The sequence below is a fragment of the Triturus cristatus genome, chromosome 11 (assembly GCF_964204655.1).
Source record: "Triturus cristatus chromosome 11, aTriCri1.1, whole genome shotgun sequence".
NCBI lineage: Eukaryota > Metazoa > Chordata > Amphibia > Caudata > Salamandridae > Triturus > Triturus cristatus.
This window is the reverse complement of record NC_140594.1, coordinates 1,147,991,101-1,148,015,967: the sequence shown is the minus strand read 5'-3', so window position 1 is coordinate 1,148,015,967 and position 24,867 is coordinate 1,147,991,101. Positions and strand designations below refer to the sequence as shown.

Sequence of the window (24,867 nt, the reverse complement as noted above, 5' to 3'; positions counted from 1 at the left end):
CAAGATGCAGTTTGCACTGATTGCACAGTGCGGACAAGCATCCGGCACTGTGCAATCAGTGCGAACAGCATCTTGCACAGTGCACTACTCAGGTTGCGAAGCTACGCATAGCTCGGGTAGCGCTACTTCGCAAACTACGCCCAGGGTTACACTCTATGTAATCAGCACTTGCACTTTCTTGATGATTAGACATTGAGGACCCAAAAGGCCCACTTGGGCTTCATTAATTAATCATCCAGCATGATTGACAAATTGGGAATTCTAGGTATTGCTGGGAGTTTTTATACATAAAAAGTTTTTATTTGATGAACTTTTCAAGATGTATTTTGCCCTGTATTTTACTATGAAATCTCGTTTTGCATTAACATGTTTTTAACAGTTTTGCACCTATTTAAACATTTATTTTTTATAGCTGCATATTTATTGATATTTAATCAAACTGTTAAACAATAATGTAACATCACTTAATTTATTGTTAATGCATTTATTAGTGCCGATGTTATAACAGATTATTCTATGTCTATAGTAAGCTTAGTCACCAATTACAAGCACTGTCACTTTAACTAGGTGAAAACATGGAACAAGCGAGTCATGTGATCAAGGCCGAAACACGTAATGGCGGTTGGTGCAGGGCACTTAACAGAATAAAATAACAACACCAGCAATTTTGGGTCCGCTTCGTCTTCATCCTGGCCTATGGGAGTGTGTATGAGACGAGTAATACGGATATATATATCACGGGTTTTCTTCCGTTGCTTAACAGGGATTTCCCAAAGGACGGAAACGGACCCAGAGAATCAGTGCAAATTGTTTATTCCTCACAAGTCGCCATTACGCGTTTCGGCTCGCTTGAGCCTTGACCACATGACAGTGGCAAGTAAGGAAAGTGCCTTATTTAAAGTAACAGTGCAACATTCAAATTATACCATGTGACCTTGCGCCATAGATTGCCCAATAGACATAAAAAACATACTGAGTACATTTATGCTTGGTATTATCGTGCATTTAATGTATTTTGTGCATATTTATACTTGTAAATAATAAATAGCTACCAGCATTTAACAGTCCCTATTGATCTGTACGGACATAGCTCGCATCCTCTATATTTGTTGTAAGGAGATGCTACTGTCCCGACTGATGCCTCCTATCTGTTATGAAGGCATGAAATATCGGTAAAATACCATGTGGAACCAACTATATCTGGATCAATCCTTAATCTATTGCACTCTGTTATGTCTATATACATTCTTACGGCTAAATCGATTTTTGTCAAAATGCAAATCTGCTTTGTATAACAACCCAAAGTGCTATGTGCTATAAATGTGCAAATCTATGTGAAAAATAATATTGTTAAAAACGATTGTCATACTAGAGTTACTTATTATGAGAGAAAGTACATTTCTTCCTGGATCTGATTGAATGGTGGATCATTTTAAATAATAGGGATATTCCTATGGTTAGAATCATTTCATTGTTTTCAGTTGTCATGCTTCGGATATATATCATGGTTAGTTATAATACATCATTTGTTGTTGATTTTTGTCCTTGATGTGCATTCATCTTATCCTATTGAACCCTTCTCATCCCGATTTGGAGAGTCTTAACCCGGTACATCCATCTTTCCAATGATTGGAGAGAATAGATTATGTGCAAATTGGAGCATATATATAATACAATAAATATATATATATTCGATCAGATAAAAGGTAAAAATACCAATTAATATCTGTAAATCCAAGAATAAATATAACATATAAATATATGCACATGATAATCTTTCAGTTATCCATCGGATAAGTTTGTGCTGAAAAATTATAAAAAACGGATAAAAACTCCCCATAATTACCGTGTCTAAAAAAGATTCACAGGATAAAAAATATACTAATCATAAAAAAAACTTTTCAATACTGTCGAGGATAAAAGGCCTTCATGTATTAGATCCTACGGGTCAGTGTCTGTTCAAATCAAACGTGTGCAAATCTTCCGTGGCATTGAGCCCCCAGGGATGTTTAGAATCGAATTGCAGGATATACCGAGTTGCCAACTTTCTTAGTTTGTTTTCTCGGTCTCCTCCTCTCCTGCTTGGGGGGATGGTGTCAATTACATAGTATTTCAGGTTGTGATTGTTGGATTCATGATATTCCCTGAAATGTCGCGCCACTGGATAGGTGTTATCCTGATTAGTGATAGCTCTTAAATGTTGCAGAATTCGCTTATGCACTGGCAATTTGGTGCTGCCTATGTACCGCAGGCCACAAGGGAATGACAGTACATAGACAGCAAATTCTGTTTTGCATGTTAATAGTTTGGATATCTTATAGACCTGATCACTGAATGGTGTATTGTATGTGTTGGTGTTAATATCATGAATACATGCCTTGCAGGTTTTGCACCTAAAATTCTTTATTGGTTTGTATACAGCTGCGATTGTCAATGACTTGTTTTAACCAGTACGTCCTTCATAGATGGTGCTTTACTGTAGGTGCGGTAGCAGGGGTCCAATCACCGAATCACTGCATACCAGAGGCCAATTTTGCTGGATAATTTTGTTGAGTGCTTTGTGTTGTTTACCATATTTGATGATCAAACGGAACTCATCGTTGCTTTGATCTAGCATCTTACTGTTATTATTAGTGGCACTCTGACTGATAATATTCTGACATTTTTCCTGCAATGCTTCCTCCCTACTGTGGGCCATAGATTTAATGATGGCCTTTTCTATAACCTCAGATTGATAGCCCCGTTGCTTGAAACGTGTCTTGCTCTCAATTTGTGCTGCCTTTAGATCTTCATTTTTGCTGCAAATACGTCTCAGACGTAGCATTTTCCCATAGGGATTGCTATTGATGAGGTGTTTAGGGTGCGAGCTACTCACATGGAGCGTAGAGTTGCCCGCTGTCTTTTTTCTAAATAAGCGGGTTTCAATTTTATTGTTGTGAATATATATCTGAGCGTCTAAAAATTCAATGCTTGTCTGACTAATAGTTGCAGTAAAATGCGAATTGATGTTATTGACATTGATATTTTCAATAAATTTGTTGGCTTGTTCCAATGTCCCCTGCCACACCACAGACAAGTCGTCAATATATCTTAACCATATCTTGACATTGTTTTTGATACACTCACTGTGTTCTTTCATGAGGACCAGCTCCTCCCACCTGCCCATGTGTAAACAGGCGTAACTTGGAGAGAAGCTGGCCCCCATGGCTACACCTCTAGTCCGTTGGTACAGTTGACTGTTAAACATGAAAATATTGTTGAACAAGGAATATCTAATCATTTCAATCAACATCACGTTATGCTCCTGATATTGTGTAGGTCTTTGAGACAAATAATGTTCAATTGCTGCAAGGCCGTCAGTGTGTTCAATGCTAGTGTACAGGGCGGTGACGTCCAATGCAATTAAATAAAAATCATCCTGCCATACAAATTTTGAAATTTTTCTCAAAAAGTCGCTAGTGTCTTTCACAAACGATGGTAGCTCCTGTACAAAACTTTGCAGATAGTAATACATGTATTTCGTAGTGTGCTCAACTAAACCATCCCTGGCACTGATTATTGGTCTTCCTGGAGGGTCAATAGAACTTTTATGAATTTTCGGGATGAAATAAATGGTAGGAGTTATTGGATTTTCATTTTTTAAATATTTATATTCATCTGTACTTATTAGTTGAGCATTTTTCCATCTAGTGAGTTTAACGTAGAATCCTTTATACGTTGCTTTCAAGTTTGCCATGCTGGTACGTATGTAGCAAGTATGGTCATTCAACTGATTATATTGTATTGATTTAACTGCCAAATCACTATATTGCCGCCCTTATCACTATTGCGGATCACAATGTCCTTATTGTTCTGCAGCTTAGATATTAAATTTCTGTATTGTTGATTAGTTTTGTTAAATTTCTTGGTCTTTGATTATACCACTTTATGCAGATTTTTGACTTGTGAAGTTACTGCCTCGTGAAAACTGTTGATGGAATCTCGCATCATGATGGGGTTATGTTATGTTATGTTATGTTAGGAACATTTGTAGTGCGCACAGCTGCCCCAGCAAAGGGGCGTCCTGGCGCATGACAAGGTCAACACAGCAACACTCAACATAGAGACAGAGAAAGACAGAAGGAGCGCAGCAAGTAAGGGGGAAAATTAAAATAGAAAGGTTTTTATAGCTTTACGGAACAAAAGAAGGTCTTCCATCAAGCGAATCTCAATCGGAAGAGAGTTCCACAGCACTGCTGCTTTTACCCGGAAGGACCGGCCCCCAACACGGCTGAGCTTAAACCTCGGGACCACCGCAAGTGCTTGGCCCAGTGATCTCAAAGAGCGGGTTAGTACATAAGAGGACAGGAGATTCGAGAGAATCCGGGGGGCTGATCCCTTCAAGATCTTAAAGGCCAAACATAAAACTTTGAAGTGAATTCTTGTTTTAACCGGTAGCCAATGCAAGGATCGAAGGGTACTGGAAACAGAGCAGGACCTGGGCAAGCCAACTATGGCTCTAGCCGCGGCGTTTTGGACACGTTGAAGGTGGATGATTTCTGCCTGGTTTACCCCTACCAGGAGAGAGCTGGAATAATCTAGACGAGATATTACTGTTGCCTGAACCACCAGCTGCCTGGTAGGGGGATCAAAAAACTTCAGGACAGGTCTTAAGCCTCGGAGGACACCAAAACAGCAGGCCGCGGTTTTCTTAGAGTGCCCCACGAAGCTAAGAGTGGGCTCCATCCACACTCCCAAATTTCTTAACTCCGTTACCGGAATTGGGGCCGGCCCAAGCTCCGAAGGCCACCATCTATCCCCCCAGAGCTCCTTCCCCTTCCCGACAACCATAACCTCAGTCTTCTTAGCGTTGAGCTGGAGACAGTTAGCATTCATCCAGCTCGCCACCGCCCTCAGTCCACTCTGGAACCTAGGGGCATCTTGCTCAACATCCCCGCTGATAGTAACCGCTAGCTGAGTGTCGTCAGCATACGAGACCATAGTCATGCCCCACTGCTTGACGACATCAGCCAGCGGTCTCACGTAAAGATTGAATAACGTGGGACTCAGCGAGGATCCCTGCGGCACCCCCAGGCCCAGAGGGTGAAATTTGGACTGGTACGGTGGTATGGCAATGCAGAAGGAGCGGTCGTTGAGAAAGGAACGGAACCACTGTAAGGCAAGCCCACCAATGCCTATCTCCTCCAGGCGATGCAGAAGGATGCGGTGTGAAACAGTATCGAAGGCGGCGCTCAGGTCTAATAATACTAGCACCGCCGTCTGTCCCACATCCAGCACCATACGCAGATGTTCAGCCATGGCGAGAAGGGCTGTCTCCGTGCTATGCCCTGCACGGAACACATTCTGGGTGTCATCCAGAATGTTGGCTCGGGTAAGATGATCAGAGAGAGCCTGGTTGACGTGGGCCTCCACAACTTTTGCCGGCCAGGGGAGCAAGGAAATGGGCCGGTAACTCTCCGGTTTTGAAGAATCCAATGAGGGTTTCTTCAGGATAGGAGAGACCACTGCCCGCTTCCATTTAGCTGGAACCGTGCCCGTCGCCAGCGAGATGTTAATGAGGGAGCACACCATGGGGCGTCCCACAAAAGACTGATCCCTAAAAAGGGCAGCTCTTAATGGATCCAAAGGTGATCCAGATTTAATTTTCTGGGTCACCCTATCAAATTCCTCAGGTGAAAGCAGAGGAAGAGAATCCATAGTGGGGAGACCCGGGATAATATCCAGGGTCCCCAATGGTGGCCCCGTATGAGAAAAAGCCTGGTAGATGCCCTGCACTTTCTCCAAAAAGAAGGATGCCAAAGCCTCACAGTGAGAGGTAGAAGCCAATGTCGGGGAAGAGATTCTTTCTGCCAAAAGATCTTTAAGGGCCTTAAATATAGATTTAGACGGGTTGGAACTGTTGCGGAATTCTACTGAGTAGAACGCCGCGCGGGCTCTACAGATGGCACGATGATAAACCTTAACGGAAGCCAAATACAACGCTTTCTTAGCCGTGTCATATGACCTCCGCCACTCTCTCTCGGCCCGCCTACAGTTGCCCTTCAGAGCACGAAGGGCGCTGTCATACCAGGGGCTCGATTCTCTAGAGCTAAGTTTACTTGCCATGATGGGAATCAGTGAATCAAGCGCCCTGGTAATCCACTGACAAAACTGGTCATAACCCGTTTCAACATTGTCCAAGGGTCCCAACGGGTCTACAGCCAAGACGTGATGTAGGTCCTCTAATCTGAGTTTGTTCCAATGCCTTCTAGGGACTGATCTAGATGGAAGAATAGAGGGAGTCTCAGGCAGAGGGGCCCGGATAGCCACTAGAAAATGGTCCGTCCACCCCAAGGGTGAAATGGAAGAGACTGTGGCTTCCGTAAGATTGGTGAAGAAGGGATCCAGCGTATGCCCTCCTACGTGGGTGGGTTGTGCTACCTTTTGAGACAGTTGAAGGGCCTCAAGATCAGCTAAAATATTATTGACAGCCGGCGCGCTCTGATTGTCAAAATGGAGGTTAAGGTCTCCCAAGATGGAAAAATTGGCGCAGCCAATTGCCAAAGAACTAACGGCATCAGGGAAAGCTTCTCTGAATGCAACGTCATTACCTGGGGGTCGATATACCACCATCCCCGAGATCGAAAACTGGGGGCTGATCAAGATCTTAAAAGAGGCGCTTTCGCATCCAGCAATATTTAAAACATTCCAGCTGCAGGAAAAACAAGATTTAACAGCAAGGGCGATACCCCCTCCTCTAGTTGAACGGTTTAGAGTGAAGATGGAATACTCAGGGGGGAAAGTCAAGTTAATAATGGCTGCGTCGTCTTCCTGCAACCAGGTTTCAGTGATGGCAAATATATCTGGGGTCTCATCCTGAATGAGGTCCAAAAAGGCTTGATGGTGTTGTACCAGGGACCTGACATTCAGGCTAAGTATTCGAAGTACAGGCGCCGAGCCATTACTTCGAAAGGCGGTAGTGGAAAGCCACTGGCGGGTACGTGCGGGAGAACCAAGTGCCCATCTCTTGCAGGCACACCGATATGGGCCGCTTAACGGATGTGTATGTGCCTGATCACACCTCGGAATGGTCAATCCAATGGACCGCAAAGTCTCATTGGAATAGGTGATCATCACGACACCAGATGACGGACAGTGCCAAGGAGAAACCCGCTGCGCCCCGTGCGTCCTAAGCGTGGACGGGCGCAGACGGGCAGGACTCTGGCACGACTCCGGCTAAGCGACGGCGTCCCACTGCGCGACCCCGCTGCGCGGGGGGAAGCGACTTTAAATAGGTGTCCCGCGAGGCTGTCCGAGCGCAGGAACGCTCGCAATGGCGCCCGCCGGGAGATAGAGAACCCAACCAAAGATGGCGCCCAACCAGGACTACCCCCGTGACCCGGACCCACCAAAACGGCGGTGTTTTATAACAATTAAATGCGGTAAGAGGGAGGGGAGCACCCTACCTGATCCCAGATTAATAACAGGGGCAAATAAATGAAATAAAAGAAAATACAAAAACGGGAGAATTTAAAAGTCACACAGCATTAGCAGCAGCGCAAGCGCAGCTATACAGATACCTTGTTAAATGAGGATTTGGGTTTGAAAGGACTTGGTTGGCTTAAAGTGTTGCTCTCATTCAATATCATCTGGCCTGGACTTTCTTGATTTTGACTTTGGCTTGATATTGTGATGATGCTGGATCTGCAGTCTCCACAACTGTTGTTCTGGATTTAGGAATTTCTGCTGTTTGCATCTTATTGATTAAAAAAATGTTTTTTCAATTTTAGCTAGCGCACGCCTTTATAAATGTCTAACCTCGTTGAGGCATAGTCAAAATCTGTTTGTGGCGCGTAGGAAAGGCCAAGACCTAAGATACTTTGTTCTCGTTTTGTCAGCTTGATATTGGATAAGTTGACAATTGTGTTGTTGTTTTGGTCATTAATTATTGTTTGTTCTTCCAATAACCCCGTCCTCTTCTTCTGGTCTGAATTGATTTGCTTGATGTTTTTTCGCCTCTTCCGCCACTTGTAAATTGAGGTGCTGGATTTCTTGGAGGCCTTGGAATATATATATATTTCAGCTCCCCACACAAGTAGAAATTGACCAGCACTCTCGTTACTGCAAATCTATTATAGATTTATTGGGCGGAAAAAAATAAACACGACAACGCGTTTCGGCCTTCGTCAATGTCGGCGGCCCCATTGTCATGGCAACATTTAAACACATGGTTATCACAGTGATTCAAAGACGGACAATACATATTAAAAATCCATCGGTGCCATCTTTGAACGTGTTTTCGGGACATAGTAAAGTATTTCATTACACTCTCTGAACCCTGGACTCCGTACAAAATTCGATTAATTACAAACCTTATAACGCAAATGTAATCAAATCATAGTGTGTAAATATAAATGAATAGAAATAAATGTCATTCCAAGTGCATCCTGTGTAAGATATTTACATTATATACATTACTTCAATAATTCTATGCACATATTTACACGGTATTACCTAGTGGGGACTGCTCAGTAGATTACACATTTTCATTACCTGTAGATCTGGACATATTGAATAATAACCTTACTATTGCCCTGTATGGGCACTCCCTCACGGTTCTATCAAGGTAGTTAACCCACTGTTGGTCTGACAGTCCCTTCTACCCGGTAATGTCCTGTATACCATAGATGTTTTAAAGCCCTGTATGGGCCCTGTTAGACCCACAGGAAGTACACTTACTATGGTCCTATCCCTACGTTATTATCCGAAGAAGTCCCAGGTTTAAAAGATAAAAATAAACATCTCAGGCACAGACTCCAAATGACGTATAGATTTATTCAGTTGCATAGTATATATACATTTATATAGATATATATATATATATATATATACGCACACATACAAATATGTGTATATATCTATGTATATTTACATACATATAACACATAAATATATATATATATATTGCAGCACATATAGAAAGAGGAAAACATCTTGTAGGATTATTTTTGTGCAAGGAGGGACATCTTCCTGCACAAAAACTGTCCTGCCTGCAAATGAGGCACTTTTGCACCATGAGGCAAGGGTGTCTGTGTTGTGGCGTTAGTCTGCAGAAATGGCTTCAGCGCAGGCACAAAAGACCGGAATGCACCATATTGCTTAAATACCGTGTATTGCTGCCCTGTCACTTTGGCGTAGGGTAGCACAGCAAGGTACCTAGCTGCACTGCCCTCCACCAAAATGCCATAAATGAGGCCCCAAGTAGTTATAGCTAAGTATGCTTTGCCATAGAAACAGATTTTTTAGTTTGCTAATAACTTTGGCCCCGTTTGACGATTTTTCACTAAACGTTCCCAAAAATAAATGCACCCACTTCAGCTTCTTCCTGGAAAGTTTTGTGGTGACCCGTCAAGTAGAGGTTGAGAAAAAGGAGGGGGTCCCAAAACACAATATCCCGATGTACCTCATGGACAGGCTACAGAAAAAACTGCGGAACGGAATTGCAGAAAAATTGGTGTGAAGCTAGATCTTGGTCCTCAGATTGTGTATTTTGTGATTTGGTGTAAACTCATTCAGTAGTTTTTGAGAAATGAAGTTTGAAAAATATTTTTAAATCTTGTGGGCTGGGCCCATGAGAGTCTTGAGAGACACTTGCGAGAGAAGCAATTTATAAACAGAGTTTTCTGATTGGCCCAGGGAGTTTTTCCTCCCTTGAGCCAGCTCTCTCTCTGCGGGAGCGAGTACTCTGATTGGCTGCCAGCAACTTGAGAAAATTTTGCTGGCAGCCATTACAGGGCTCAAATATTTTGTCCCCTGTCCTGGTGTTTAAAGATAAATAGTATAAGGGGTAGGGAAGGTATACCATGACTCCTTAAGCCCCATAGGGGGGACCCATAGTGACTTCACGTGAAGCAAAAAAAAGAAAACAAATCAACAAAAAATTATCAATCTAGCAAGACTCTCACAGGATCAGAAGGCAAAAACATCAAATGGCAGCCGGACCAGCATTCAATAATCATAAATATACAAGAGCCCACCCCCAGGGGCCACAATTCCCCTCTCCCCAAGCCTTCAAAGGTATTGGGGAGCCCACCCTTAGGTCAACATTTGTTTATATGGGGAGGGGGCCCACGTCCCCTGTCTCCGATCCTACAGAGGCCCCAGGAAGCCCAAACCCAGGGCCAAAATCTGTTTACATGTTGACGGGGTCACATGGCCCTTCTCACCAATATTCTAGAGTACTTACCAAGAGTTCAGGTCAAAAGTGGATGTTTGCCTGGCCCTTAAATAGCTTAGGCTCTGATAAAGGCTGGATTTTGGTGGGATACATTCTGTCACACAAATCGAAGATATTTTGACTGGGCAAAGAGCATTTACTACAGTGCCCCACTAAGTGGTTAACTTTGTCTTCTTCATGGATAGAACTAAAGTGTGTGTTGTCACTATACCATATTCTAAGAATTTGTGTAACTTTAATTTGTATGGCTCAATAAAAAGTTTACAGTCAGTGGATGAATTTTAAAATAGGTGTTTGCTTTTAGACAGAAGTTGTAAAACAACTCAATTTTTCTGACATTACTGGTGGCAAAAGGTTTTTGGTGGGACTCTCTAAGAGTAGTATATACAGATTTTACTGCTGGTTGGAAGAAGAGACTGGGAGTGTGATAAAATACAAAACCTTTCAAACACTCACTCCCAGTCAATAGATCTGGGTTAAATCCATCGTTCTTTTAGTCACCATGCCACCCCAGGTTGAACCCAGACATATGCAAATCAGTCTTAAACCTGCTCCCCATGGGAACAGTCTAGCCCAAGCTGCCGGGCCAGGTCCTCCTGGGACTGGAAACAAGCATCCTGGGACCAGAGTTGGGGTATCCCCCCTCATCAGCCAGACAATCCAGTGGCATAGCGAGCAATGGACCCACGTCAACATCCTCTGTTGGGAAAATTAGTATAAAGATGAGATCCAAACTACCCCACTTTGTTCCAGTGCCAAGCTGCATCACTGACCTTGGAAGAAAGTGCTCTGCAGATTATCGAAACACTGATGTGAGACAAGGACTGGTGACCGCATGACAGCCTTTTTCTAGATGTGAGGGGGCACTGCCTGAAATCTGCTCAATTTGTTGGAAAACTGAGGGTTTTCCAAGTGCTTAGAAATGGAAGGTCTATGCTTAGCTCTGGAGGAGAAGAGAATGTTCATAAGGAGAAGCCCAGCCATGTTCCTGGTATGTGAAACATACAGAAGAGGCCAACTATTATCAAGAGTGTTACCATTGCTGATCAACACAAGAGAGGTAGTTCCTTCTCATTATGCTGCTTATGTGGTGAAGTGCACAAAGAAAGTTGTGACTCAAGACCTTTATGTGCTGTTCAGCAAATTTGCAGGATATTCTGGGGGCAGATGCTTCTGCTTCTCACTGTGTAATGTGCCAGAAGATTGCCATAATTGTTGTAACATGGAGCCCACCCCATCCACCTGAGACCACAACCTTTTAGGATACATCACTTGAAACTAGGCAGGCTGTTGTGTGCACACTGTCTGTGGTAGAGCACCACTTTGAGGACACTTGTGAATGAGAGCAATAAGCACACTGAATGGATCAACTACAACAAACAGATAACATGGGCCTGAAAGAAAGAGACTTATATGGTATAGTGAACTGTAAAGACCTTCCCTGTGTTAGAGGCATTGTGTTATCAATATACATGCATTTAGCTCTCCATGACACAGATGGACCTACAGATCGACACCTCATAGTTACTGCTTAGTGAAGTTGAACCTGCCCTAATGTTGCCTGGTACTGCTACACCTTAAAAAAAAACAGGGAAGAACCTCATCGTACCAGTGAATGCAGCACTAGAGGTGGTGGGGAGTATGGCTGAGACATTAAGCTATTTTCTGTGTGTTTTAAATGTCCATCTATTTTGTGTTACAGAACTTAGATGTCTAACTTGTTATTTGCAGCTTTCACTTCACATAGCCTATAATGCATGATAGATGATTCATGATATAGGATGGATTCCCAAAAATTCTTCCGGCATGTGTGACTTTTCCGAGTTCCTCTGAAAGAAGAGCGGCTCAAGTGAAGCCCAGGAAGGTCATCTGATGCTCACCCAGAATATTTGTGAGTAAAATAACAGCCCCTTCCCACATTGATAAAACTAAAGAAAGTTCAAGAAAGAGGGTGATGCCAAGACTTACACATCACTAACTATTAGCTCCTCAAAGATAGCACTCACCTATCGTCATAGCATTCATAAACTTCGCTCATCTTCTTCTTGCGGCGACAGTAGATGATAAGGAAAATGGCGATTATAAGCAGTAAAAGGAATACAAGAGCCCCAAAGAGGATGCCAAAGAAGGCGTTGAGGTTCATGGCGATGGTGTCACAGGTTGGACCAGAAGTGGTATAAATTGAGAAAGGAACACACCTGCACAGGGAGAGAGGAGACAAGAAGGCTCAGCTTTTCATTAGTTACAATTTTACATCCTTTTACATTTTTATTTTAGCATTTCATTAATTAACCACAAATTCTCTGAGGACAAAACATACTTCCAATTAAGCAAAATCGCCAAAAACGAATGAAGGCTCAGAGAGGTGTCTCTTATCCAGAGCGTTGCTGATCTGGAAAGCACAAGCATAGCAAGCATCGATCGTCTGAAGATATAAAGCAGATTTTGGGATGGAGTAAATCCTGCGCAATTTGGTTATATATTAACGTCAGATTAGACAAGCCATCCTGAGCATGATGATTAAAGAGTCAAGTGTTGTTTTGATGGGTCAATTAGAATGTTGGAGGGGGAGTTTGGGAGGTAGGACATCTCTTAACTACTGCAAATGAAGAATGGGCAACAGAATTATGCACATGAATTGTGGTTTCTCAGAATAGCAGAGTTGGTAATGGCAATGTATTATACCACAGTGGGTGATTCATTGAGCAATGGGAGCTGAAATAGAGTATTAAAGTTACGTGTGACATATTTCCAACCTCAGATACTGAATACAAGTTCTGCCACACATTTGTAAACAGTTTGAGAGTGTTTACTGATAGTTCTACAGAATTGCTGCAAAAAAATGTAAATAAAAAAAAAAAAAAAATTTTTTAAATTAGTGCTCCATGGATTCATAAGTTGCCACCAGTGTTAGGTGAAAGATCATGGGCTGCTTTTCATTACTTGGTTGTCTGATAGAAAATTTAAACGAAAAATATCATGTGGCCAGAATATCGTGTCAAAAATATCAAGGACCAAAATTTCAAGAAGGCAAGTGCACATAGGGAACCATAGATCTTCCTTTAACTCCACATCTATGTACCTTGAAGATATGCATCTTCTTATGGTACATATAGGTGGAATAAAGTCTAGCAAATCTTGCTTCCAAATAGGAACTTACATTCACAATATTTTTGTCCTCAATATTCTTGACACAATATTTTGTCCACACAATATTTTTTACTAAATATTTGGTCCAAATCACGCACTACTTAGTATGAAGGGGCTGCCATGCCTGGTTTGTGCAGCAAAACCCAATCTACCAATAAAAGGTTGGCAGGGTTTTGCATGAAAAAGTTCGCAGTTTTGACATTGGGTCATCGAGGAGAAACCCCAAGTAACAAAAGACCTGAACTTGAGGAATTCCTGCAAAAAGCCATTGGACAGAAAATATACAGGTTTTCAAAGATTTCCTGAATAGCATTAAATCCTTGTATGATCTCAAAGAGAGCAGCAGGCTGTTCCTGAGTTGTGCAGCTGTGACTGAAAAGGCCCAATCCCAGTCTGGACTTTCTAAAATTTGAGGAGACAGAGAGGTTAGATATCACTGGAGAACAGTGTATACATTTTCTTTGCAGAAATAATGGGTTCATCTTATGTACCACTCTAAAAGTTATGAATCGAGATTTCAATACACTGGAAAGCTAATGCAGCTTTTACAAGAGCCTTTGTCAAAGATGAAAATCTGGGATGCTTCAGGGCAAGTTTAGCTGCTGCTGTTTGAATGTGCATCAATTGTTTGAGTAAGTAGGCAGGAAAGCCAAGAAGTAGCGCATTACAATAGTCAAGTCTGCTCAAAATGATACTGTGCACCATGAACACCCTTGCTGGGATGGGCAAAAAAGTTAATATTTTCTGAAGCATTCACAGCAAGGTGAACCAGGTGGAAAGGATCTTATTCACATATGAAGTTAGAGAGAGATTACTATCAAATTTCACTCATAAATTGCACACCAACGTCGATGCTACCAGCGGATCACTGTACGGTAGGGGCTAAACAGGTAGAGGAGTGGGTTTCCCAGCGGCACATAAGAGGATTTCTGTTTTGTCTCCATTACATTTTACTTCTTTGCTATTCAACCAGGCTTAAATGTCTGTTAAAATATTATTGAATGAGTTCACAAATTATTTCTGAAAATGATCTCAAATTAAAATCTGCTAAATATCATCTGCATAGTTGATGAAATTGATACACTGAGATCTAATAAGTGCAGCGCTTGGATGTAAGTGCACATTGAGCAGGGTTGGACTAAGGGCTGAACCCTGGGCTACCTAGGGCTCAACTCATTTAAAAGAAAAGCAGCAAGAGTGCACTTGAATGCCGTGTGATCTCTTTTTTGTGTCCTCATATCACCAATGTCTGCAAAACAAGGCCTTCCTGTACAACCTGTCCCAACCTCAGGTCAATTGCTCTGTAACTCTGGCACTGCCCATCTAGTCCTACCAGTTTCCTAGTTACTGGTTTCACTCAGGTGTAATCATAGGACACTTCCTTAAGACATTGCTATTCCACACTATCTTTGGAAGTCATCTCATATCCTACTACGGAAGCCTCCCTCAGCTCCAGAGCTGGTGTCCATTTTGTATATATTTCTTACTGTCTGGAGCCAATCAAGCCCCTTGGGAGGGAAGTGATTCGTCCAGCGCTAACAGTTTTCTCTTCTGGCTAAAAGCCTCAAATAAAACACAAGGGCCTTACTGACTTTAGATAGAGGCTGACTGGGACAGTCTTCCACCCCCATCAATACCAGTGTTAAACTCAGTGTTATATATGCCCCAAAAATGTTGTTAACGACTTTCTCAACATCCTGCCAATAGGCCTGTAGTTCTGGGCACTTAAAAAACATGTGTTGGTCATTGGCTCTTAGCAGACCGCATCTACAGCATCTTGGTATCGGTTCTTACACAAACTTAGCTATCTTCTGGGGCATCCAGTAAAGCCTATTGATGGTGAAGAAATTATTCAGTTTCAGATTGGTGGGTTTAACCACCAAGTACAACAGTTTTAAGGAAAGTTGCCAGATTGTTTGTAGCTCAGCCGTCTGAATAATTCCTTCCCATACTGAGTATGGCGCCTTTAGCTTCCTGTCTTCGGCATCAAGTAGAGTCCAATACCAGTAGGCAACTTCCTTTTTATCTGGGGCCCCATCCTGCAGTTTCTTCGCCACTAATACTTCCCAGGGCAACATACCCTGCACTGTCAGGAGATCCCCTCATACTTCAGCTTTGATCTGTTTATTGAAGTTTTGTACATGAATGAACAACAATATACCATCATAGAAATTATCATATAGAACCAGTATGTAATTTGCCAGACAAAATTTGAAAACCAACATCCCATCGGTATGGAAACATCACTATTATCGGTTGCATTTGGTAACAACAAACGGAATACTTAACCGCATCCCTCCTGAAGCATGGATATTTAATCTTGTTGTGTTGCAGTATAACTCTACTATGCATGTACATATCAATTGCCTATATACGGCTCATATGGCTTCACATCAAACTGCTTATGCAATCAAACAGTCGTATTAATAACATCTAATGTAAGAACACCATCAGGGGTAGGAAGGGGAGAGGGAGCCTTATAAAGGTAGGTAAGAAAACATGGATCTCAATTGCTATGAGACAGACCTTGTCAAAAATCATATAGTTGAACTTCATTGCTGCTTTTAGAACATACATAACAGTTTGGGGTTTATGGGACGCTCTTTACAAACCAGCGTACATCTCCGGCCATAGTTCAACACATGTATTACACAATATCAATCCGGAATAGGAATATATCCGGAGGGTCATCGGGCGCCATCAGCCCCTGAAGCATACACAGCATTGCATTCCACAAAGCAGAAATGGGGAATTTACAAAGACCCAGCGTATCCTCACGTACTATGAAGACTCCCTCCGCCTTACTCAATTCAGCATTGAGAGAAACTAAGCCTCCTTCGGCGGGCTCTTCTGCCTTCCACCGGCGTGTAATAAGCTGTTTGGCACCAACTAGACCAAAATCCGAGAACCTAGAGGATACTTTGTGTTTTTTGCTTCTTGGAAATACGCTTTTGATACATACCTTGCATGTTTGCGGTACCTCCCTGTCAGTACTAGTGACTAACGCACCAATCAACCCGTCCCAGTACGAATGCGGATCGGAGCAGGACCAGAGCATATGTAAAACATCCGCATCTACCAATTTGCAGCGCGGACAGCACGCATCTTGTCCGTGAAAATACCTATTTATCTTGTCTGGAGAGAGGTATGCCCTGTGGACAATGTAGAATTGGATTAATTTAAAACGGGCATTTCTAGGGATCTGTTTAGGACTCTCCAAGAATACAGACCATTCCTTCTCTGAATGGGGCCTCCCCCGATCTGCATCCTATTTAGCTCGCAACGGCATTAAGTCCACCAGAGTATGCTCTCGGATTCACACCACAAACCACTTCACTAGGTGATGCCCCGTACCCATTACATGCTCATATTGCATAAGGAGCTGTGTTGCAGACTCCTGCGGAATGTCACCCACCGGCAGCTCATTGTGGATGTCCAGGAGGCATGATTCAGGAATTGGCCCGGGGGAACCCAATCCTCGTCCGTTATGGTGAGGAACGGCCTTAATGCACCCTCTTCATAGAAGTCCCCCAAGGTAGTTAAACCTGCTCCCACCCAATCAGTAAGGTCCGTACTCTGTACTCGTCCTCTCACTGTCAGCATACCCAGGATGGGCATAACGGGTGCGTATAGTGTGATGTGCCTAGTAAGGGGCAGGACCCTGCGGAAACATATCCGCGCAATCTAGACCAATAAAGGAAGCAGTTCATTTGATCTATTATAAGGCTGGAATAAGGAGAGGATACTGTCCAGTGAGTACGGGGGCCACGTTCCGCTGAGTCTGACAGATGTAGTTCCTCCACCCATTTTGCCACCCATTGTATTTAAAAAGCCACGAAATAGTGCTCTAAATTGGGTAAAAACAGCCCTCCCCTCGACCGTGGTAGGCACATCTTCCTCAGAGCTACCCTGCACTCCAAGTTATTCCAAATAAAATCCCTGACAATCCCCTCCAGGGAGCGAAAGAAGGACATGGGTAGGTAAAGCAGTAGATTAGAAAAATAATAAAGGAGACGCTGCAGCATGACTATTTTGATTTACTCCACTTTTCCTATAACCGAGAGGTTGAGCGTCTTCCAAAACTCAATCTAGGATTTGAGCACTGTAACCGCCCTAGTGATGTTACCATCCATAAGATCCCGATCGTTATAATAAATGCGAATGCCCAGATATCTGAACGCCACTGGTTGCCAATGCACTACTGCTCCGTCCACCTCCCAACATGGATCTTCCGTTCCAGGAGTAAATGGCTATAAGCAAGACTTACCCCAGTGCACACCCAGCCCAGGCAGACACGCAAAGGATCTCAACATGTCAGGGAGGACTCATGGGGCCGCTAGAATATCCTTGACATACAGCAACATGTTGTGTGCATAAAGCGAGGCTGCATGTATGCCATCTCCAAGATGTATCTCCCATTCTGGTGCTGAGCTCCGCTGCACCATAGCTAGTGGTTCTATCACCTGGGCAAAAATCAATGGGGAGAGGGGACACCCCTGGCAAGTCCCCACTTATATTAAATTCTTCTATTTAACTAATGATGCTTCAACCTCCTTTGCTACCTTTTCCAAATTGTACTGGGATATTGCCTCTGACTTTAAAATTTATGTCTAAATACCTAAGCTCATCCTGTACTTCCCCCCTCCAACTCGGAACATTCAAACACATTACGCCGGACTTCAGATTGTTTACCAAAGATCCAGATAGTGCCACATATTCTGTCACCAAAACATCCATCCTGGCAATGGTTAGAACTGGGTCCGAAGTCAATATTGTGAGATCTTTTGCATAAAATGTGACTTTATTTTTGTAAGTGCCTGAGCTAAAAGGAATGACTCGAGCATCTCACTGCAGTAGCTGAGCAAATGGCTCGATATAAATACCAAACAACAGTGGGGAGATAGGACAGCCCTGCCGAGTGCCCCTGGTGATTGAAAAACTTCTTGTAAGGGAGCTATTGAGAAGGATCCTAGCTGTTGAGTGCTCATATAAAGCTTTTAACGCTACGATAAAACAAGGGCCAAAACCAATTATCGCCAGAACTTCCAACAGGTAAGCCCAGCAAACATGGTCGAAAGCCTTAGCCGTGTTCAATGTAACTACGGCCAAGGGAATCAAACGGGATGTGGAAAGGTCTATACTGCAAATTCGTTGCTGGGTAAGTTCATGGATATGCCTCCCTGGGACAAATTCCTTCTGGTCAAGGAGCATAAGCTGAGGGGCCAGTTTAGCCAGTCTCTCTGCCAAGATATTGACAAAGATCTTATAGTCTGCATTAAGCAGGGATATCGGACGATACAAATCCGCTTTCTCAGGGTCTTTAGCTGGTTTTAAAATTCAGACTGTAGTAGCCTCCTTCCACGACCCAGGTACCCGTGTCCTACCCTTATACACCAGGTTGAACAAGGTCTTCCAGACTTGCACTATTTCCTCTATTAGGAGTTTATAGACCTCTTAGGAAATAGCATCCAGGACAGCTGCAGTCCCATTCTTGGCACTGATCACAGCCCTTCTAATCCCAACCTGGGTAATCAAGGCTTCCATACACTCTTTTTCTTCTCCAATAAGTAAAGGAAGACCAGACTCCCCAACCATTCTCTAAGTCTTTGGGGTTCTTGAAAAATATCTTCCTTATATAGCAAGGCAAAAAGAGAGACCATATGGTTCTGCATATCTTCCAAATTGTCTATCACCTCGCCCTAGGCACCTACCAGTTCCTTAATCGTATTCCTAGATCTTTCTCCCCTGGCCTTCCAAGCCAGTAATGCCCCGGCTTTCTCCCCATACTCTACTGTTTCATACTTCCAGCCTGCCGCCTTGCCTTATACTTGGAATCCAATTTGATTTTATAATTTAGTTGCGCCTCTTCAAGCCATTTTAACAACATCTCTGTATCTTTCCCTTGTAAAGAGGCCTCAAGAATACCGACATCTTTTTCCATTCCTGCCAATTCAGCCCTCTCTTCTCTACCCTTAGAACAACCCAAACATTTTAGCACCCTCCGAATGCATGATTTAAAAGCATCCTATTCTACTCCTGGGGGCACTGTTCCGGTATTAACCAAAAAATACTAAGATATAGTCTTTTTTAAGGCAAGCAACACCTCCTCATTTAAGAGGAGAGCATGCTTTAATGTCGACCTTACATTGGGCTTAATTCCCGGAACCTGTAATGTCATGGTGATGGCTGAATGGTCTGAATTATGTGCCGGACGGTGTATGATCTCTTTTATATTTGCCACTAAACCCCTTTCCACCAAAAAATAATCTAATCTAGAGTAGTGTCCGTATTTTTTACTGTGGAAAGTATACCCTCTCATCTGCCCTCTTAAATGTCACCATACATCCACCAACCCTAGATCCTGCATCAAATGTTTAAGGGTTTGTCTTGTCCTAGGAGACGGAGCTCCTTTTCGCCGGGTTGACTGATCCAAAATAGGGTCCAACAAAATTTTAAGATCACCACACAAAATCAGCAGAACGTAGCCTCCACTAGGTTTCATTCCAAATGTACAATATACTGTGGATCAGCCTCATTAAGACCATAAAACCCAACGCAAATAAATTCAAACTCTACACATTTCATTCCAGCTAAAACCCATCTTCCAAAGCTATCTGTTTTAGAATACTTAACCTCCACACCAGAGCCCCTTCTTATTAGGATCACAACCCCCTTATAGAATTGCTCTTGATCAGAAACTAAAAAGCTCTGAACCCATCCATACCTACGGAATAATTCCTTACTCTCGCTTGCCACCAAATGTGTCTCCTACAGGACCATAATATGAGCATGGCTTTCTTCCAAATATCTCATCACCACCCTCTGCCTGGCACGAGACCTGAGACCACTCACATTTCAGGTTAGGATGTTGATAACTTTACCTACTCTAGTCATCATCCCCCTCCTCTAATCCCCACCTCCAGTTTCAGATTCTGTTCAAGTAGACATGTCTTATTAGGTGATACTGAGGACTTTATTTTTATTTTACCCCTCTGCTCCCCACTCGTGTACCATCACGACCACCCCCACCCCACATCTCCCCTCCCCACTAACCCTATCCTGGGGAATCCCCCCTATCTTTGTAGGAGTAAATTTGCCTTGCGAACAGCCTGTTGGGGGGAGATTAAATACAATTTCTAAATAATAAATTTTGCCGCGCTATAACACATATAAGTTCTGTTATCTTATCTCCCGACTCAACAATACTGTGATAATCCACTTATTATTTAGTGGTTTTCTTTTTCTTTTTGATTGAGTCTATTAGTGCATCAACATCCTCAACTGCTCAATAATTATACATTTGGTTGTTCCACATTATACGGAGCATTGCAGGAAATATTTATTGCACCTTTGCCCCCAGCTTCCGCATATCCTCCATCTTGTTACCTAACTCCTATTTCCTCTGTTCGGTTGCTTTACATATATCGAATCTCATTGTAACAGAGAACCCCTTGACTGCATAAAGCCCATCTCTTAGAGCCTCACTGAGGATTGCCTCCTTAACAGTATACGAGAGGAAATTCGCCAAGATCTTCCTAGGTTTGGTCCTTTGAGGATTGCGCCTAAAGGGCTCCATGTGCGCTCTTTGGATCTCTTGTTCAAGATGAATGTCCTCACTGTCATTTAGGACCATATTTCTCAGCAAACTGATTATGAAAGTCTTCATATCTGTGCCTTCCTCTGCCTCTGGAATATTTAGGAATCTCAAATTATTCCTTTGGGAATGATTCTTCACTCTCTTGAAGTCCTCCCTTAGCGTTTGGTTTTGTTTAACCAGCTTAAAAATCTCAGTGGCACTTTTTGTCACATCTTGTCTTAAAGATCATACTTTCTCTTCCAAAACTTTGGTGCGGGAGGCAACCTCATCCAATTTTGTGTGCTAGCTCGGAGCATGAGGCTTGTATAACAACCTGATTGGCCTCCGATACTTCAAAGCGACTCTTAAGTTATTTTTTTAACCCAAGTAAAATACTTGTCTGTGAATCTTCTGCATTTCCCAGGGGCGCCCGTCCACTTTCCCCATTTTTTTCAAATCTTATATGTGGATGTTCAGTTATTGCCAATGCTTCAAACATGTTACTGATGGGGACTGTAACTGTGTTCATTTGAGCTCTTCGAAAGCATATTTCATCCTCATTTAATGGTGTTTGAACAGAAACTCTAATCATGCTCCCCTCAATAGCATAGTGGGTGCCTCCATTCTGGCACTCTTTGCTGAAATTACTCCTTCGAAACTCTCCCCTCTCTGCAGGCTGGGTAGAACACAAAAAAAAGATTTAAGTAAAGGTGTTATTTTGATTTGTTGAGTTATTGGCTTTTCACCTATCTCCCCTGAGTTTTTAAAAGGGGATTTGCCAGTTTTCCTGTTTTATCGGAGCACAAGTCACCCCCCGCACCCCCTCTGTGGTGACCCTGCTTTCACTTGCTTATGTCCTTTACATCCTCACAGGACCTAAAGGAGTCACAGAAGGAAAGTCAGCTACCTGTCTCACCTTACCAACCCCGATGTTTCTTCGGCGCAATGTATATCTTGAGGGCCTATCATTGGCCTTTCCATCCAGTGAGGCACCTTTCTCCATAAGCTGGAGGTGAAGACTTCTTACCCGCTTTTGTCCTTTATCACTTCCACTCTCCCCACCTCAGGCCAATTAATGAGGAAGACCGGCTGCTGCTCTCTGACTCTGGAGGCTATGGGGAGATTCGTCCTGTAGTCTGACTTGTGCTGCCTCTGCCACCCGTCCTCGCACCAGCCAACCTGAAGCTTCACAGCTCACTGGCCGCCTCCTTCCAACGTGACCCCGCCACTCAACACTTCAAGGGCAGTCCACGCCACTTCCTTGGATCCATCCGACCCCGATGAGAGACCCATCCTGGCAACTGGAGCCTCCGCTACCTCTGCATCATACCAGTAAGTTTAGCTCATCGGGAGCTGAAAATAACGAGCTGCGGCGCGATTCCCCCAAGGGCTCCCGCGGGTGCTTCAGCACGCAGCCGCCATGTTACCCCTGAAGCATGCCTTGTGATCTCGCCTCTGAATAAGAACACATCCAATCAAAAGCTGTGCCACTCACCCCCACCTTAACTAGCCTGGAAAATAAAGTCCTTGTAGTTCACTGTGTAACACTAGGTCCACTGATTGACCTCTATCCAACACCATCCACAAATCTTCTGAAGATACTGGATTTGACTTTGTTTCATGAGAAGGCCTGAAGCCTGCTTGCACCTCATCCATAGGAAATGCTTTTTGAGATGTTCTGAAAGCTTTCTACTGACACATCTTTCCAAAATCTTAACTTTGAAAGGCACCTTAATACAAGAGTGTGTGCGAGTGTCTAGCATTGGTTTCCAGTTCAAAATACTATGCTATCTTTGAAACTTTTCGTAAGTTGTACGTATGCTATACAGTGCATTTACAAAGAAGGAAAAATGTAAAAGCTAGTCTAAACATAGTATTATGTACTGGAAACATATGTTAGACACACACACATACACAGTCATGTACTAAGGCGCAAGGGTGTGCGTGTAACACTGGCAGCTTGCTTGTACCCCATCATTTTGGAAACAGAGGACACCACCATATCTCTGTAGACATGGCACTTTCCTGCTTTCTCCCCCTCACTCAACACAACAAGTCTGGGTGCTGCACCTCACTGTGAGACAGTCCAGTACATATACCAATAAATATACCCCTTAGAGTCTGATTGGAGGAGAGTGAAAGTCTCAACCACCCTTCTCTCCATTCCCCTCCTCATTTTACGTGCAGAGGAATGATACAGCCACTGCTGGCACCACAACGGGAAGACAGAACTGGTGAGCATGAGGCTGTGAGAAATTGCATCTAACTAGCCATCCAAGCTATGGTCGCCAGTCAAGAGAAGGATCCTGGTGGAGGCATCAGATGAAAGATGATTTAACATACCTGCAGAGAGGGCCCTCGAAGGTCAGGGTGCAGATGCCACTGTTCTTGCAATAACTGATGCACTGGGACTCACACATAAATGTGTTGGGGTTCAGTCTATAAGCATCTGGTTGAAAGGCACCGCAGGAAAAGAATGGCACCAGATCAGCCTGATTTGCTGCAGATGAAGGAGTAGGAGAGAGTGGCATCAGGTTAATTTAAGAAAAATAATATAATAACTTTATCAAGTCTTTAATCAAAATTAAACATTCATATTTTTGTTAATTTCCTTTACTGTTGTGAGTCATCTGGGGAAACTTACGGGATTATTTCATTCTTGGTGGTAAAGTTACTCTGTCTTATTGCCAGGGTGATGGTCCGCCTGCTGAATTTAGATGCGGGCGGACCATAGGTGTAACCATGGAGAAGACTACTCTGTCTCCACCGGTGTTAGACTCCTCCAATGGCCTGATGGAGTAAGGGTTGCAGAGGTTGACCTTGATGCCTTCCCACCTAATTTAGATAAGAGGACATATTCCTCCTTCCCGTATAGAAAACCCTGGGGGTATGGGGCAGTAAATACTGTCTAATGCGCCTCATGGGAGATAACTTCCATGGCATGGGAGCTGTTTTTTATGATTTTCAAAAAGAAAACGCCATTCGTGATTGTATGACTTGTTTAGTAAAAAGCACTTCATTAGGAATTTAAATGTTTAACTAAAGAAAACTAACAATTAGGAAAATAGCACAGAAAATATGATATGAAAGAAGACATATGCACTAAAACCTTTCAGGGTATCAATGCAGAAACCATATATTATGGAGAGCTTTGCTTGCATTCTTCCACGTTCTACTTACATAATTAGTCTTAGGTGACTGCATTGCCTTTAGTGCTTCAGCATTGCTGAACTACAGGTAATTCAGAGCATGGTGTAGTGGAAAGACAGGGCACAAATAATGTTGGATTTAGCACTGTATATTATTACAACAAAGCCAAAATACCCTCACTCAATTGGAGCACTCCGATTTAACACCAACTTTTAATTGGTGATAAGAGTGAATGGAAAAGAACAGTGACCCATGGCTAAATTGATGATTGTGTGCCCTAGTTTTTGATCAGTCATTTGGGGGCACATTTACTATTTTTTCATGCAACACAGTGCACCAAGGGAATTTGTTATCAAAGGGAGACAGCAGAAATGCTCCATATACTTGAAATATGGAGCATTTCTGGTCTCTCCCTGTGCTGGCACACAGTCAGTAAACTCTTGACCAACTATTTGAAAGTAAAGAAGCAGAAGTCAAAAATGTATATTTTTAGGGATCACAAGGGTAACACTCACTATAAAGATTCTGAAAATGTGGATTATTTTAAGGAGTATTATCAACACTTATATACACTGGTGCATTCTCCCTCTGAGGAGTTGGATACTTTTTTCAATTCTATTCCAAGATGTCCAAATCAACTAGTTGTCCATTTCTACCTAAAAGTGACATCTCTAAACCTGAGATGAAAGCAGCTATAGCCCAATTACCCACAGATAAAGCTCCTGACCTAGATGGTTTTTCGGTAGGATTTTATTCACCTTTTTCATACATTTTA

General features: G+C 42.9%; 1 protein-coding gene across 1 annotated transcript in view; it reads right to left on the bottom strand.

Moving 5' to 3' along the window:
• LOC146788613 (receptor-type tyrosine-protein phosphatase eta-like) overlaps nt 1–24,867 on the bottom strand; it is a 192,513-nt gene that overhangs the window by 12,092 nt on the left and 155,554 nt on the right. Inside the window, exons 12-13 of the mRNA XM_085633183.1 lie at nt 23,286–23,442; nt 12,223–12,414 (exon numbers count right to left, since the gene is read on the bottom strand). Coding sequence (XP_085489309.1) covers nt 12,223–12,414; nt 23,286–23,442 — 349 coding nt within the window. The remainder of the gene's footprint in view (nt 1–12,222; nt 12,415–23,285; nt 23,443–24,867) is intronic.